The 17275-nt window shown below is 50.1% G+C and overlaps 1 protein-coding gene across 1 annotated transcript in view; it reads left to right on the top strand.

The window, feature by feature from the left end:
* The first annotated feature begins 270 nt into the window (after positions 1-270).
* The window catches only part of LOC123390210 (zinc finger protein 25-like), a 62335-nt gene continuing 45330 nt past the window's right edge, over positions 271-17275 (top strand). Inside the window, 3 exon segments of the mRNA XM_045073840.1 lie at positions 271-313; positions 6291-6450; positions 7293-7433. Of these exon segments, the coding sequence (XP_044929775.1) occupies positions 7419-7433 (15 nt within the window). The 5' untranslated portion in view covers positions 271-313; positions 6291-6450; positions 7293-7418.

The raw sequence follows: 17275 nt of genomic DNA, 5'->3' as shown, positions 1-17275 counted from the left end.
TTTCCTCCTTTAGGTTACTGTTAAATGTTCAACTCATCTTCTCATGTTTTTAATTTTTCTGTGTCACAGAACCTAAATTGGTAATAAATCAATAAGAAACAAATGTTTACATTCACTCAGTGAAAAGTATCATGTCTAAGCTCAACATCTATCGGAGCCACACATGGACACGTAAGTATCTTGTATGTGGCGCTGTGTGGGCAGGTAAATTCAAGAACTGCAAGGCAGGCCAAGTCTCTTCTAACTTCCTTCTTCCTTCCTTCTTCCTCAGCTCTCCCTCCTCGACTCAGAGCAGAAAAGGAACACATCCCAGGTGAGCTTTTTGTTTGTTTATTTCCACTTTGTTTGAAAATGAGTATTCTAAAATTTGAAAGGATTCATATTTTTAAACCAAAAAATATAGAGGGGCTCCTGGGTGGCTCAGTGAGTTAAAGCCCGTGCCTTTGGCTCAGGTCATGATCCCAGGGTCTTGGGATCGAGCCCCACATTGGGCTCTCTGCTCAGCAGGGAGCCTGCTTCCCTTCCTCTCTCTCTGCCTGCCTCTCTGCCTACTTGTGATCTCTGACTGTCAAATGAATAAATGAAATCTTAAAAAAAAAACAAACCCCAAAAAATAGAAATAGGCAAGAATTACTTGAAGGGAAGTATATCAAGTATATCAAGCAAATTCAAAGAACAGTTGATAGAATGAGAAGCAGGACTCTTAATTTCACAGAGTTGTGCAAGTTGTAAAACTTCCTTTGATTTTTCTAATAACAACACTGAAATTGCCTATAATCATTTCTGATAGACACAGCATTGTGCTAGAAGTGTATGGATGCTTTTCAGGAGACCGAACAATGAGGTCTGAGTGGACAGCTCTCTCATGGTCCTGCTTGATCCAGGAAGAGGACTTTGAAGATCTGGTGGAATGGAGGGACCCCACGTCCTCCAGATGACTCTCCCTAAGTGTTTGTGTCCACTTGTTCACATCTCTAGCTTGAATAGCCGACTGTTCTGGCTTTGGTTTCTGCATTTCTCATTCATATTTCAACTTCATGAATGCATTCTTGCTTCTTCGACATTCACCTGAGTCAGCTCTGGAAAAGGCTACCAAATTGTAGTCAAATCCAGTTTTTGGCTTTGTCTTACTTGACCATCCTGCAGCATAATCCTCAGTCTCTATTGTCTCTGACACCTGCCTGCTAGCTTTCCTTTCTTAACTCTGATACATCCCCTTACTGTTCCTCACAAAGTTGTCTTTCCCTTTAGCCCCAGACGTTGCCTCCCCTTGGGTTTGTTGCTCAACCATCCTTGGCTCACTGCTTTTTTTCAGTCTGTGTTTTTTCTGACTGGTCTCTCTCTCTCTCTCTCTCTCTCTCTTTTTAATAAAATACTTTTGAATTAGTAATAACATGGTTAAAGGTTAAGTGATGTTCCCTCTAGGAAGGGTGACATTTTTCATCTCAACTGAGACACTTCCACTGAGAATGAAAGAGGTTCCATAAAGTTATGATGGGACATCTGGCTATATTGGGAAAGTCCCAGACAAACTGGAGTTATGGTCTTCCTGCTGTAGATATCTGTCTGTCTTGTTTGTCCTAGCAGTGCTGCTTTTTTCAGTTAAAAGATAATGTTTTATGCCCCCTACTTTTATTTGGAAGGGAATCCATCCTCTTTAGGGCTTTCCGAACTTAGATGCAGCTGTACACCACTGGCATCCTGTTAAAATGCAGGTGTTGATTTAGTGGATCTGGTGGTGGCCCTGGGTTTTGCATTTCTAAAAAGCTCCCAGGTGAAGCTGACTCTGCTGCTCAGGGAGCCACACGTTGAGTAACGAGTCTATACGTGATTTTCTGTTCTTCCTTTGCTTTTTTGTCACTTCTTAAAAGCCTGTCCCAGACATCTGTATCTAAACAGAACATGGATTGTTTCTTTGTTATAACTGCACAGTAATTCAAGCATGGACGTTCCATAGTTCGTTAACTAGTTATTGTTAGTTATGCATTATTTCAAACCTTTTGCTATTACAAACCATGACCTTGTACGTATAGGTTTTTTCTATCCAATAAATTCCCAGAAGTGCGCTACCAGGTCAACGGGTGCATAGAATTGATAACTCGATCATTCGGGATTATGGTATCATTTTGTATCATTCCCATCGACACCGCCTGAGTCCTTGTTTGTCCACAGCTTCTCCCATAAAACACGTGGTTCAACTTCTGGAATTTTGGCAGTGGAAAGATAAGCATGGTATTTTATGAAGTTTATATCTGCAAGTTTCTTAACTATGAGTGAGGTTAAGTATTTTTTCATGTATCTGAAAGAGGTATTTACGTTTCTGTGAACCCTCTGTTCATATCTTTTGCCCATTTTCCTCTTAGGTTTGTGGCTTTTTTTGTTTTTCTTCTTCTTCAGTGTCTAGCTCTTTATAGATTAGGGATACTAGTGCTTGTCCATTTAATGGGTTGCAAACTCTTATTTTATGGGATGTGATTTGTCTTTCGATAGTTGACCCTGGTGTTTTCTCCCCATGCAGGTATTCTGTTTCAGAATGCCACATTTCACTTAGTCGTTTCTTTAGGCTCCCCTTGGCTGTGACAATTTCTCAGACTTCCCTTGTTTTTGATAACCTGGGCAGTTTTGAGGAGTACAGTTAGGTGTTTTGTAGAATGTCCCTCAATTGGGAATTGTCTGCTGTTGTTTTCATGATTAGACTGAGGTTATGGGTTTCTTGGAGGAAGACCCCAGAGATAAAATGTGATTTGGTCTTATCATATCAAGGGTTAGTGCTCTGGACATGACTTATTACTTTGTTTTCTCTGTCCTCATACTGGACTCCTTGGAAGGAAGTGGGCAATTACACTATACCACTTACACTATACCTCCTTCCTGTTGGAGTAGCTACATGATTATGTACATAAATTATCAGGAATTCTGCATAGGAGATTTTTCTGTTCTCTCCTATTTACTATCAGCATGAATTCATGGCTAGTTATTTTATATTTTGGTTATAGTACAATGATACCTTGTTCTTTTTGTTGCTCAAGTTGTTCCAGGTTGGTTAGTAAAAGCATCTTCTAGGGGCACCTGGCTGGCTGAGTTGGTTGAGTGTCCGACTCTTGATTTCGGCTCAGGTCATGATCTCAGGGTCCTGGGATCCAGCCCCACGTTGGGCTCTTTGCTGAGTGTGGGGCCTGCTTGAAATTTTCTCTCTTGGGGTGCCTGGGTGGCTCAGTGGGTTAAAACCTCTGCCTTTGGCTCAGGCTCAGGTTGTGATCCCGGGGTCCTTGGATGGAGGCCCACATCTGCCTCTCTGCTCAGCAGGGAACCTGCTTCCCCCCCCCCTCTCTGCCTGCCTCTCTGCCTACTTGTGATCTCTGTCTGTCAAATAAATAAATGAGTAAGTAAGTAAGTAAATAAATAGAATTTCTCTCTCTCTCCCTGTGCTCCTCTCTGCTGCTTATGCTTTCTCTCCTTTTCCTACTTTCTCAAAAACAAGTCAATAAAATTTTTAAAAGGCACCTTCTGTTGGTTCCCTTGTCTATTGACATACCCTGTTATTGTTTGAATATTTCTTCCTTACTCTGTGGCAGTAGGTTTTCCAGGTTCATCTTCTGTCTTTCCTGCCCTAGGATTAGCCATTTCCCCCTCCTCAGTAGTTCTGGTTCTTTTCATTGGAGCATAGTATGAGAAACCAAGATTGGGGGACTAGGTGTGTCTGTTGTGACTGTGAAGTCATTGCTCAAAGACCCTCTCAGCTAACTCAAGAAGGGAATATGTATATACTCTCTTGTGTATATACATGTGTCTATAAATAGTTTAGTATGTAACCATCTGTATCTATAGTAAGCTAAGTATTCCCACTGTTGTCTCCTGTTGTAATCATTACCAATTGGAACATTCTAACCTTCTCTCCTTGCTTGTCTGTAATCTCCTGCATTAACAGTGAGAATCTAGCTAATATCTGAATTTCATTTATTTGATAGTTCAATTTTAGAATACATACACATGATTTCAGAATTACATACATGATTTCAGAGTATTCGCATGTAGGTTTTAAAACATAAGTTTTCAAAAACATAGGGTGTGAAATTGCTGTGTTGGTTATGTATGTATGTATGTATGTATGTTTAGCTTTGCAAGAAATTGCCAAACTATTTTTACAGAGTGGCTGTATCAGTTTTTGTTCCTACCAACTATGAATCAGAATCTTGTTGTTCTGATTCTGGACCTGAAATTGGTACTGTCATTATTTTTGATGTAACCATTCCAATAACTGTCATGTTGTCTGCATATCCCCACTGAGGTGATGTGGAGCATCTATCTGTTCGTGTATTTATTTGCTATCCTTATATCTTTGGTGGAGTGTTTGTTCAAATCTTTTGCATATTTTTCATTTGGTCATTTGTTTTCTTACTATTGAAGCTTTAAGAGCTGTTTTCTGATGTTGGACACAAAGCCTTTATTAGATATCTGTGTTCCAAATATTTTCTCCCTGTCTGTGCCTTATCCTTTCATTTTCTTAAAAATGTCTTTCACAGAGCAGACGACTTTCTTTTTAATATATCCAACGCATGTTTTTCCCCGTGGAATACGCTTTTTCTGTTCTATCTAAAAACTCATCATCAAATCCAGTGTCCGAGAGATTTTTCTCCTGTATTCTATATTCTTGCATTTTTACATTTAGATCTCTGATTCATTTTTAGTTAATACTTGTGTAAGGTCTGTGTCTAGTTTCATTTCTTTTGCATGAGTGTTCAGTTGTTTGAGCACCATTTGTTGAAAGATTGTCTTTTCTCCTTTTATTCCCTTTGTGCCTTTGTCAAAAAATGTTTGGCTTTATTTTGGTAGATCTATTCCTGGTCCTTGTAATCTGTTCTGTTGATCTGTGTGTCTCTCTCAGCACTAACACACTGTCTTGGTTACTAGCAGCTTTATAGTAAGTCTCAAGACCAGGTGAGGTGAATTCTCATTTTTCTTCCACATTGTGTGGGCTGTTCTGTTTTTTTTTAAACTTTTTTTAAAGATGTTATTTATTTGTCAGAGAGAGAGAACAAACAGGGGATGTCAGAGGCAGAGAGAGCAGAGGGAGAACCAGGCTCCCCTCTGAGCAAGGAGCCTGACTTGGGATTTCATCCCAGGACTCTGGGATCGTGACCTGAGCTGAAGGCAAATGCGCAACCACCTGAGCCACCCAGGTGTCCAGTGTGTTGGCTATTCTAGATCTTTTGCGTTTCTGTGTAAACTTCAGAATCTTCTTGTCAATATCTGCAAGATAACTGGGAGGTTTTATTTGGATTTCATTGAATTTATAGATTAAGTTGGAAAGAATTGACCTCTTAGCCATATTGAGCCTTGCTACCGATGAATACGAAATCTCTCTCCATTTATTTAGACCTTTGATTTCTTCCATCAGGTTTGTCTTCCTGTATATATGTATTGTGTTAGATTTTATACTTGAGTACCCCTTTCTAGGGGTGTATTGTAAATGGTATTTTTTTCATTTGAAAATATGGAATTCAATTCTTTATTCAGATATAGGAAAATAGTTGACTTTTTTATATTGACCTTGTATCCTATGATGTTTTGGTATTTCCTCATTACTTCCAATAGTTTTTTTTTCTTTTTATAAGTTACTTGAGATTTTCTACGTAGACAATAATAATGACTTCAGATCGAGTTTTGTTTTTCCTTTTCAGTGATACACCCTCGTTGTCTCATGCCCTCTTTCCACCCACCTTCCCTCTAGTAATCACCAGTTTGTTCTGTATATTTGTGAGTCTCTTTTTTTTGTCTCTTTTATGCTTTGTTTTGTTTCTTAAATTTCACATATGATTGAAATCATAGGATATTTGTCTTTCTTTGACTTATTTTATTTAGTTTTATACCCTCTAGATTTATCCATGTTGTTGCAAATGTTAAGATTTCATTCTTTTCTCTGGCCAAGTACTATTCTATTAGAGATCTGTCTATCTATCTATCTATATCTATATATACATCACGTCTTTTTTATCCATTCATCTATTGACGGACTCTTCCATATCTTGCTTACTGTAAATAGTGCTGCACTGTAAACGTATCTTTTCAAATGTTTTCCTTTTCTTTGAGCAAATACCCAGTAATGGAATTACTGGAACATATGACATATGAACATATGACATATGACAGTTCTATTTTTAATTTTTTGAGGAACCTCCCATTGTTTTCCATAATGGCTGCACCAGTTTTCATCCCCACCATCAGTACACAAGGTTCCTTTTTCTTCACATTATCACCAACTCTTGTTGTTTCTTGTTCTTTTTCTGCAGGCAGATTCCCCGGCTGGCAGGAGGAGTGGGCGTGGTCACTGGGACAGCCCTCCAAAATGGGTCAGGTGACCTTTCAAACTCTGGGGAAGTGAAGGGTTCCTCACATCACAGCAGCCCGTAGGCGGGTTTTTCTGGACCCTTCAGACAACCTGTGCAAGACGTGAGGATGAGTGAAATGCGCTGCCTGGAATGGTGGTTGTGTTGGCTTCTGGGGCTTCCGTTCCGAGGGGATATTCAGGGCGGTGGGGTGGGGGCTAAGGGGCAGGTTATTTGGGGCCGATGTGCCTTGCTTCTGAGGCAAACCTGTGTTTGAGCAGGAGGGTGGGGGCTGCAGTTCGATCTGGCACCTGGGCCCACGTTGGTTACCACGGTGGTTGGGTTGAGGGGAGCACAGGGCCGGCCGGCTGGAGTCTGCGACCCTTCAACTGCCTTCTGACGGCCTGCACCCAGAGCCCGGGGTACCTGGGGCAGAGCCAGAGTACCAGGGCCCAGGCAGATGCTCATAGGAAAGGACTGGAGCCAGGGAGGGAGCGAGGCATGCAGGCCCAGGCAGCCACGGCAGCCAGCCAGGTCGCCGGGGTGCCCAAGCCTAGCTCTACACTCTGTGCTTTATTGGAGGGTTGACGTTTATCAGGGCAAAATGCGCACAGTGTGAAGTCTGCCTTAGCCACGACCCTATAGTGGAAGGGTGTTGGGGAAGGGGAAGGTAGTTGTTGTTGTTGGGTTTTTTTTTTTTTTGGTTTTTTTTTTTTTTTTTTTTTTTTGGTTTTTTTCTTTTCCTGTGTTGAGTTCTGGAAGCCAAATCTCTAAGCATGTATTAGGGGAAGGTCTTCCAGCAGCCATGCTAAAACTTTGACAGATGGCAGGGCCCTGTGATTTTGGCCTTTTGGAGCCTGCACTCCCTGCTGGGAGGGAGGGGCCTGCTTTCCGTTATGGGTGACTCTGTGTCTCCCCATGTGTGGGTCCTGAGACCACGACTGAATGCTCTCCTTGTTTTTACAGGTGGTGCTTCGAGGCTCAGGGGACATGGCCTCCTGGGCAGCATCCAAAGCATCTGGCCTCTGTCTCTTCAGTGCAGATGGAAGTGCAGCACGTCCAGGAGTGTGACCGCTGCCATCTCCCTGGTGCATGTGCATCGCAGTGGTAAGTTGTCTTGGTTCTGAATCTCCCCCCTGGGTTGAGGTTCAGGCCTTGACCTGGGTGTCTTTCTTGCCGGCTTCATCTCTCTTCCGGAGGAAATGATAGCCTCTTCTTGATTAACTTGGAGATGTACCCTTAACCAGAATGTCTAGAGTTGGCTGTGGGGGAAATTTACTTCTGGGCACATATGGAGAAGGCTCTGCAAGTCCCTGCCCCACACAAAACCTCTGAACTCCATGTTGCCCCTGGTAGCAGAGTCCCGAGTTATTGCAGCCTGACTTAGTAAGACACACGACTGACTTAATAAAAAATAAATTCTTTTATATAAAATAAAACTTAATAAATAAACATTCTCTCGACCATCGACGTTCTGCCCACACTTGCTTTATTGGGCCATTCATCTAGAGCCACGAATCCCGGGCATCTTTACAAATGGATGTCTGAGTGGACTTCGGCACACGTTCTCTCTCTCTCTCCTGTTTCTTTTTGGTGGGGGTGTGGGAGTTGCAGAGGATGAGAGGGACCCTTCAGCAGGCTCCCCATGCCTTCCATAGCCTGACTCTGGGCTCAGTCCCATAACCCTGACATCATAACCTGAACCAAAGCCAAACATTGGTCCCTAAACTGAAGGAACCTCGCAGGCATTCCTGGACAGGCTTTGTCTTTATGGAAGGGAGTGTAAGAACCCCCTCCTGTTCTAAAATCTTCCGAATCGGGGAGTATTTCCATGTCTGCAGTGGTCGTACACCCTCTCAGGCCCAGAGATACGTAGCTGACTTGGTGGTGGAGAAAAGCCCTTGGCTCCCACGTTCTCATAGACGGGGAGGAAGCCCTCACTGCCTGATGCTGAACTGTCGAGGTTTTCGTGCCCTGGTCCACACAGGTCTTCCAAAGAACACCTTTGTATGAGATGAAATTAATTTGCAAGCCCCCAGGTGGTGCAGTTGGGTAAGCATCTGCTCTTGGCTGAGGTCAGGATCCCTGGATCCTGGGGGATCAAGCCCTGTATTGGGCACCCTTCTCCGTCTTCCTCGCTGCCCGACCCCGACTGTTCTTGCTCCCTGCTAGCTCTGTCACTCTCCGATAAGTGAAGTAAATAGAGATATTTCTAAGCGTGTAATTAATTTGTAAATCCTTTGCACTTTGTGAGGACAATATTAGTAGAATGAAGGGCGTGAGAGGTAGATCACAAACCATGTGTTTGTTGAATCTTGTGGCCATTCATCCTTGCGATCTACCTACATGGTTAGGTTCATGTTTTCGTGAACATCCATTGATCACCTTGTGTTCTGAGATTCCGAGCTCACCCTCGATTTGATGTTCTCATGGATCCCGGGCAGCGTTACTTCCTGTGACCCCACTTGCTAGCAAGAGACAGTACCTGTGTCAGTTGTGAGAGGTCGTAAAGGAAACGTCCCCCGTTCTTACTTGGCACAGTGTGCAGTGTTCTGAGACCCGCCTGTTCGGTGAGACTGGCCTTTATGCAAGTACTGCTGGATCGGAGCAGATGTGCTTGATTTCTGGCTATTGGTTACTGGAATAGCACATATCGCATCCCTCAGAACGGGCCCTGCTGTATGTGTTTGCAGTGTCTGAGTTTGTATCTCAGTGTCACCCCGAGGAATTCCTTGGGAGGTAGTTGCCCAGTGATTCTCTGATGGGAGTGTCCGGGGAAGAATTTCCCCTCGTTGCGTTGGGATCAGTGATTCCTCGGTGTGAGGGTGTCATTGCTAGCTAGGGAAGAAGGGATAGCTGAGCCCGTTCCTTTGCTCATCAGACCGGGAGGATTTTCCTGTGTGCAAATACTCCCAGGTCCTTCCTGGGTTGGCTCCGTGAGGAATGGGATTCCCATATGGGATGTCCTCGGCATTTAGCCATAGTGATGATGCAGGGGTCCCAGGGGTGCCTGCACCTTCGCTCCCGTGTGAGGGATGAAGTACAGTCTGAGATGGTAGCGGGAGCCTCAGGCCTGAGCCCCACCTGAAGCTTCTCCCACCAGGATACCGCGCCAGTGACTCTCCCCGTGTGAGTTCTCTGGTGTTGGGAAAGGGCCCACTTCTGGCTGAAGGCTCTGCCTCAGTGACGGGAGACAAGAGGTTTGTACTGTGTGATTTCTGTGGCGGTGAGCAAGGTGGGCGCTCTGGGTACAGGTGGGGCCCCAGTAATGACAGACACAGATTTCGCTGCTCTGAGTTGTCTGGTGTCCCCAAATGTGAGACCTGTATCGAACGGCTCTTCCACGTTGACCGCATTTGTCGGGGTTGCCGCCGGTGTGGATCCTCAGATACTGGCTAAGGGTGTGGCTGGCCTAAATGCTTTCCCCTGAAGATGGCATTCAACCGGTTTCTGTCTGTGGGAACGTGCCCATGGCCTCGAAGGGATGCCTGTTGCTGCGAGCTCTTGTGCAGCCATCCCAGCACATGGCTTCTATCCCGTGTGAGGTCCTGGACATGAAGAAGAGCAGAGCTCTCTGAAGGAAGGGTCTCCCACCTTTGTTCCATCCCCGAGGTGCGTCTCCAGTGGTCTTACTGTGTACAGAGGTGAGCACTGCCCTGGGGTGGTTCCCCCCATGTGTGTCATGTCTCCGTTCCTCAGAAGGGTGAGTTCTCTCGTGTCTCCCAAGGTTAGTGCCCCGACTAAGGGCTCTCCCACACTGGGGAGACGGGTGTGCTGCGATCCAGGATGAACGAGCTCTGATTTCCCTGGCACCAGGGACACATGGCTGAAGGCTCTTCCACATTATCAGCAAATACAAGGCTTGTCTTCCCAGGACACAGCACACCCGGAGTGAGGTGAGGCACGTGAGACATCTCCGTGCTGTGCCCCAGCATTGCCCGGGTTCCTGTGCAGTGTGAACCCTCTGCTAATGGCCAGAGCACGAGGGGCTGTGGCAGGATCGCTCCCTCACGTTCCTCCCTTCCTGACTCAAGGAACGCGTTCCAGCCCCTCCCTTCAGGAACGGTCGCTGCGTCTACCCCTGCAAGCCACTTGTAGTCGCGTGCCTTGTTCCTTTCCGGAATTCAGATAGATCTTTCTACATGGTAGCCTCACCCCCACGTCAACTGCTGATTAAATTTTTGAAGTTTCCGTTTCAAAGACTATATACCCGTGAGTCGTGCTGAAGCCAGTTGACTTTTCCAGTCACTCGGGCGGCGTCTTGACTCGAGGCCCATTTCAGCTGAGAAATGAAACTCTTCAGGTCTCTGGTGGGACAGCCCGTATGCTCAGGGTCTTGGATGACAGGGGATTGTGGGGAATGCTTAGCGTAGCCCGTGTCCAGCTCTAGTGTGGAAGGCCAGGGTTCATGACCCTGAAGCTTCCCGTTGACTTGCAGAGAAGCAGACCTTTGAGATGCCCCCGTGTGGGTCTCCCTTCATCCTTTATAATAGGGAACGAATTGCCGTGAGCTCCTGGGTCTTGTACACAAAGAGTGAGTCCCGGAACACTAGGTGAAAAAGTACTGAAGTGCTGTGTGGGGACTAACAGAACAGAAGGAGAAAAGGAAAGAGGGGGAGGGAGGAAGGAATACAAAGAACGAAAAGATCATGTAGGGAAGGAAGGAAGGGAGGGAGGGAGGGCGGGCGGCTTGAAAAAGGAAGAAGAGAAACTGGTAGAGAGGCATTAGGGGAAAGAAGAATTTTGAAAGTTGTGAGACAAACATCTGAGAGTTAAGATTTGAGCTTGAGGACAAAGGAAAGGAATGGAGTCCTCTACTCAGGAGCAGAAACCGGTTGTAGCGTGTTGGTGATGAGAACCTATGGACCAGATAAACCTGCGAGACAAAGAAAGTGAGGATGGGAGGCTGGGGAGTTTCAGAAGGGCAATGTGCGCCACGTCGAGGACCGAAAGAGGGGCCATGTGAGGGTTTTGAGTGTAAGAATCACAGAAGGGTCCAGTCCTCGGAGGACACAGAATGTGCAGTGGGTGAGGTGGATGGAGTCGGAAGAATTGACAGAAATGGGCCCGTGTTGCAGGGTTGTTTCCACAGGAGCCCTACAGGAGACAGGATTGATGTAGGAAAGAGGTTAGCATTCAAGGCCGATGGTCAAGAAAGAAGTCTTGAGACGGCTCTGCTGGCAGGAGGTGCTTTTTATTAAGGCACAGGGATACGACCCTTGGGTAGAAAGGGCTGCTTGCTGGGGTCGTGACAGGAGGCTGACTTTCTGGGATGGCATTGGAGGAGGTCAAGCAAAAGGGAGGTTTTGCAAGAACGTGGCAGGAGGACAGAGGACACCGAGGATACAGTTGACTTTGCTCTTGTGAAGGGAAGGTGGTTTTTCCTGCTAGGAAGGCATGAGTTGAAAGATGGTGCGGAGCTTCCTGGAGGAATGTTACCTTCCTCCTCTCACAGGTCCATCCAGGGACTGCACGTTTGAAAAGAAACTCTGTCCTACGGACATTTCCTTCGGCCTCAGCCTCCCTCAGTGTCGTGGAGGGGAGGGAGATGTCAGGGCCTCAGGAAACGGAGATCCGGGCCTCTGGCAGGTCGCTAGGCTCTCGTTAAGCAGGCCTCTTCCTACAGAATCACGAGGACTTTTACAAACCGAGGGAGACTCCGGTCTTGCCGGGTTTTGATCTCCATCTGTGGAGAATCTGTTTTTTCCTTTCCTCAGCTTGAGGGCAGTCACAGCGCCTGAGGGATGTCCCCCGTATCACAGGTTGGGGGGCGGTGTGGCGTGCCAGCTCCTGCTTGGCGCTCAGCTAGCCTTCCCCTCCCTCCTCGTGTGCCCCTGACCAGTGCGGAGCCTTGCGTGGTGAAGGTTGTTGAAGGAGGACGGTCTCATCTTCTGTAGCTTCTTCCTGCTGAATAGGGGCGTAGAGCTGTCCCTCCGCGTGGGTCGTTCCTGGTCAGGTGGCGGAGGCCCAGCTGGGGGAGGCCTCTGCTGTCTCAGTTGTAAAAGGAAGAGGCCGCTGAGTGCAGGGGAGAGCCTCTCCTCCCTAAACCTCTTGCTGCTGCCAAACACACAGGCTGAGCGGGGCCCGTTTTGTGGGGCTGCTGCCAGTGTTGAGCCCAGCATTGGTCACGGTCCTGTGCGTCGAAGCGACGGGGGCGGTTCCGGTGCGGCACCCTCGGGGAATCCAGCAGGGGTAGGGCTGCTGGCCCTCAAGTCGATCCCAGGGTGGTCAAGGGGCCCTGGCAGTGCCGCTTCGTCCTGCATGTGTCATGCTCTGCAGGGTTGTCGGGGACTGCAGGGGACAGCGGGAGGAGGAGCAGCCCCTGCAGCAGACAGGGGAGACAACGGGAAGGCTGCTGTCCCACCCAGTCCCAGGTGGGCCCAGTCTCCCCACACAACGGACTGTTGTGGGCCCAGGTGGTTGCCTCGTGCTCCAAGTGTCCGTCATCGGCAGGGCCCGGGCAGCCAACTCTGGGTGTGGTGGCCGACTCAGAGGGTCCTCTCGTCTCGTCCTCGGGGCTCCAGTGCCGTCCTCGGGGCTCCAGTGCCGTCCTCTGGTGGGCTGCCCAGAAGTCTTCTCTTTGGCCTACAGAGGTTAGGCGTAAGAGAGCCGTTTCTGCAGGCGTGTTTCCCTGTACGTTCACGCCGAATCCTCCTCCGGGCCCAAATCGGAGCCGCAAGTGGGGCCCCAGGGCCGTCCTGGCTCCCTTTGTTGGAGCACCCTGGGAGCCTCTGGTGTCTCGGGGTGGTGGGCACACTGTCCTGTGGCGCAGCTGTGGAGACAACGGGTAGAGTGGTGTGAGATAGCGAGTGGCGTGTGGCCTGGGCCTTACCAGAGGCCTGTGGGGTTTTGCGGGACGTGTCTTCTGAGGTGTTGAGGTGGAGGTTTTCCTGCAGAACCCATGCATGACCTGAAGAAAGGGGAATTTCCTGTGGGCCCCCTGGGGCTGAATGAAGGCTACACTGCCAGGGTCCCTCAGGCCCCTTCCCTGAGCGTCCTCCTCCATGACGGCGGGGTCCTCCTCCTGCTGGTCTGTCCCTTCCCCAGCCTTTCTGAGAGCCCTGGACGTGCCCTTCTCTGTGGGGGGAGCCTTTGCCCACATGAGTGTTGCAGGTGGCGTGGCAGATACGACGTGCTCCCGACCCCCATGGGAAGTGAGTTCGCACAGTCCACGGGCTGTGGGCAGGTGTTGGGCAAGGTGGGAGTAGGCAGGGTGGCCTTTCCCTGGTGGGTCTCCCCTGCTGACTGAGGGATCGAGGAGAGTCTCTAGAGTATGAAACTCACAAAGCAAAATGTGCCATGAGGGGACCCACTACCTCCCACGAGGCATCTTGGAGGCTTGGGGGACTGGAGGTGTTGGTTAGATTGTATGGGAGTGGCCGGTGGACATGACTCAGCTGGAGACCGGGCCCGACTCCCCGCCTACAGGCATGCAGCGCTGGGAGGGGTGAGCTGTCCTGCTCCTGTGAGCCCGGGGGCCTGTCTTGTTTGCTCATTTCTCACGTGCCTGAAGTGGGAGATGAGGCCACCCCACCACTGTCTCTTCGTGACTAGTGTCATCCAGGAGCAAGCCGTCTGCTGGCTTTTGCAGGGTGGGAGTGCAAGGCTTGGGTCGTGCAGAGGGAGGGCCTCAATGGGGGGCGTGGAGCCCTTTGCCAGAAGGTCACTGTGCCTAGGCTGTCTGGGGTCCAGTCCCTCCAGGCAGCCAGGGCCCTCCCTCCAAGATCAGCAGCTCCTGGACGACAGCGCCCAACCACCACAGGGAGTTGCAGGGATCAGGTGGAGGTTCCCCGTGGGATGTTCTCAGGACCTCCTAGTGCCGCAGGGACTGGGATCTTCCTCTCCTCTCCTCTTTGTGGTCAGAGGCTAGGGCAGCACCCCGGGTTTTGTGCTGTTTGCTGAGATACCCACAACAGGGACGGGGCAACGAGAAAAAAGATGTGTCCATGTTCACCGGCCCCTTTTTCTGCCCGACTCACCCCGTTCCCGGGTCCTCCTCCTCTTCTGCTTCCCTTGTCGTTTGCGCCAAGTCCACTGAAGGAAAGTTTCTTGAGAGCTAAGAGCAAGAGCAGAAGTGGGCATGAGCACAGACTCCCCGGCATCAGAGAACCAAGTGGGGACACCCAGGCCCAGCCTCCCTTCCCGAGGCCCCTCCAGCCGGGTGAGCCGTGCCCTGCCGATTCCCAGCCCTCCTCCCTGCTCTGCTGTCCGGGGCTGCTTCCCAGAGTCTGCGGTGAGGGGTCAGGGTGATGGTAGGAAAGGGGTGAGGAGAGCTTCCCAGGGATTTCATGCAGCAGTTCCCATGCAGAGCCCGAGTGCCTGCCAGAGACGAGGGCCTCCGGGGTTGGCGTTGTCAAAGCAGGGAAAGGAGAAGAGCTGGGCGGAGGCACTTAGGGACAGAGGAGAGAGGAAGCCCAAGAGATGGAGGTGGAAGTGCATTACAGGCGCAGGGTGGCTCCTTCCATCGGAATCGTCTTCTGTGGAATCCTTCTTCGGGTTAGGGAGCAGCGAGGGTGCTGGGGTTGGCCCTGAGAGAGAACAAAGGGGAGTTAGTGCAGGTGACGACCCACGGCCTGCTGCTCTGGGGATGCTGGGCTCTGCCCTCAGTGGGGTGCGTCCCTAGCTCCGAGTCCTCCCTGGCCTTGGTCGTTTGATCTCCGCAGGGTACAGGGGGGTCTCTGGTTGCCCACCTGCTCTTCCCACCTCCGATTCTCTCCAAGACCCGGAAGCCTGGCTGTGTGATCCTTTCCCCCCTGGAGGCTGTCACTGTCCCTAAGACTGCCTCTGCGGGACTTTGTCTTCCTCTGTCCTTGTTCCTGTCCTTCCCTGCTCTCCTTCGTCATCGTCCTCCTCCTCCTCCTCCTCCATCTCCTCCCCTAGAGATGCTCCATGTCCTTCCCCCTGCCAAGCTCCACCAGTCCTATTGTTGTCCAGGGGGGGGGCCACCAAGGAAAGAGAGGAGATATCCTGGGTCCCCTGGAATCAATCCGCCGATCCGTCTGTGCTGGGAGCAGCTGTCATGGGTCTGGGATTGCTGGGGAAGTGCCGGGAGAAATGACCCACCACGTCCCCACAGCCCATGTCTGCCCAGGGACTGGGATGACCTTCCCAGGGACGTGTTTCAGGGAACGCAACACCCTCTGTTTCCCTAAGTGTTACAGAGGTTGAATGGAGACAGGAGCATGGGAAATTGTGCAGGAGCCCTCAGATGTTCAGGGCTGGAAAACGTCCAGCGGTGTGGTTACTGAAACATGGGATTCCTGCCAGTGCTCCTGCTGAGGCTTGCCAGGAATGGACGGGGTCAGGGTGTGTGTAGGGCCCTGGGCAGGCCTGAGGAACGTTTGCCGTTTGGGCATGCCTAGGGAGTGGGGAGCATGGCCAGGGCTGTGGGCCAGCGAGGTGGGTTTGTGAGAGGAACCATGACTCCCTGGCCCTGCTCCCAAGAGGCTCTGTGCTATGCTTCGATGCCAGCTAGTGAGAGGTAGAGTGGACCCGGGGCAGCAAGTGTGTGAAGCAGGTCCAGCAGCCCCTTCACACAGGCCCGGGGGACCGTGGCCCATGACAGGGGTTCTCCAGGGCAGCTGCATGGGGCCATCCCACCCTTGGGAACACGTCCCCAGGTCAGACTCGGCTGGGGTGTGAAGGCTGGCAGAAGCTCCGATTTACGGGAGCCTGTGTAGTGAACCCAGGGGAAGTACGCTTTCCCTTCTGCAGCTCTGGGCGTCCCCTTGAAGTACAGCAGCTTGGAGAGAACCAGGATGGTTTGGTAGTGGAGGTTATGAGGGAGAGAATTTAGACCTGTCTTATACCTCCTGGCTCAGACCAGAACGGAGTGTCGCGTAGTGTCTCTTGCCCAGGAGAGTGCGGTTGAGGCCGCCAAGTCCTGAGCATGACTAGGTCTGGGCCCGTGCCAAGAATGATGCAGAATCTCTTGTGCACCATTCCCGAGAGGCCATGAGCAAAGAGGCCAAGCTTTGACGTGTGGCAGCGGCCAAGGGAGGCACGAGCAGCTTTGATGGGAAAGATCCTTCAAGGAGCCGCGCAAGGAGTCGAGTGGTGATGACAAACCCAGCCTACCCTAAAGGCCCGTGGACACCTCGTCTGTTCTTTTCATCCTGAGAACGTGACATGAGCAAATCATGCCTGTGCCAGAGCATCGCTTTCCTTGGTGGTTTTTGACCCACCTTCTTCCTTCTCCAGAGCGGCAGGGGCAACCCCATGTTCCCGGGAGCCCTGTCCCAGTGTTCCCCTCCTCGGTGCCATTCCCTACCTGAAGAGATTTCGTCCTCACTGAAGCAGTAGTCCTCGATGCTCTCTATCAGTAGATCTGCAAGAACTGAAAGAGGAGCAATGCCGTTAGGAGAGAAACCGCCTCACCCCTTCATCCCAGGTGCGTTGAGATGTCTCTGGGCCGTGCAGCATCTGCCTGACCTTTCTGCAGTGCTCTCAGAGATTCACGGGGCTGGCGGAGCCGGAGCCCTTGGAGGAGACAGGGATTGGAGTTTCATGCCTTCTAATGAGACCAGGACGCTGCAGCAGTCACCTCAGTGTCAGTTCTGCATGCCCATGACCGTTGTCCCCTCCCAGCGCAACCATCAGAAACTCCAGTCGTTATGGGACTCTTGACGTGTGGCTAGTGGGAGTGAGCAACTGGACATTTTTGTTCCCTTGATGATTTCCGTGTACTGCGCTGAGATAATAAATGACTGTGTATGATGGATCCTAGACAGACTCTTTCCTGGATCACTCAGCACTAGACACAAACCAGGAGCGAGAGAGGAGGCCTGCTCTCCTGTGTATTGCTCGGGCATCAGTGGCTGGCCTGACAGGGATGTTGATCAAGGGAAGACGTTCCTGGGCTCACACACACCCACCAGGTGCTGCTGGAGATCTTTGGACCCGAAGAGATTAAGGTGAAGCCCCAGTTCCTAGAATAAATGGGGAGCGGA

The sequence above is a fragment of the Mustela putorius genome, unplaced genomic scaffold, assembly GCF_011764305.1.
Source record: "Mustela putorius furo isolate JIRA1106 unplaced genomic scaffold, ASM1176430v1.1 tig00537291_pilon_pilon_pilon, whole genome shotgun sequence".
NCBI classification, from domain to species: Eukaryota; Metazoa; Chordata; class Mammalia; order Carnivora; family Mustelidae; genus Mustela; species Mustela putorius.
The sequence above is the reverse complement of the archived record's forward strand: the minus strand, read 5'-3'. Positions and strand labels throughout refer to the sequence as shown.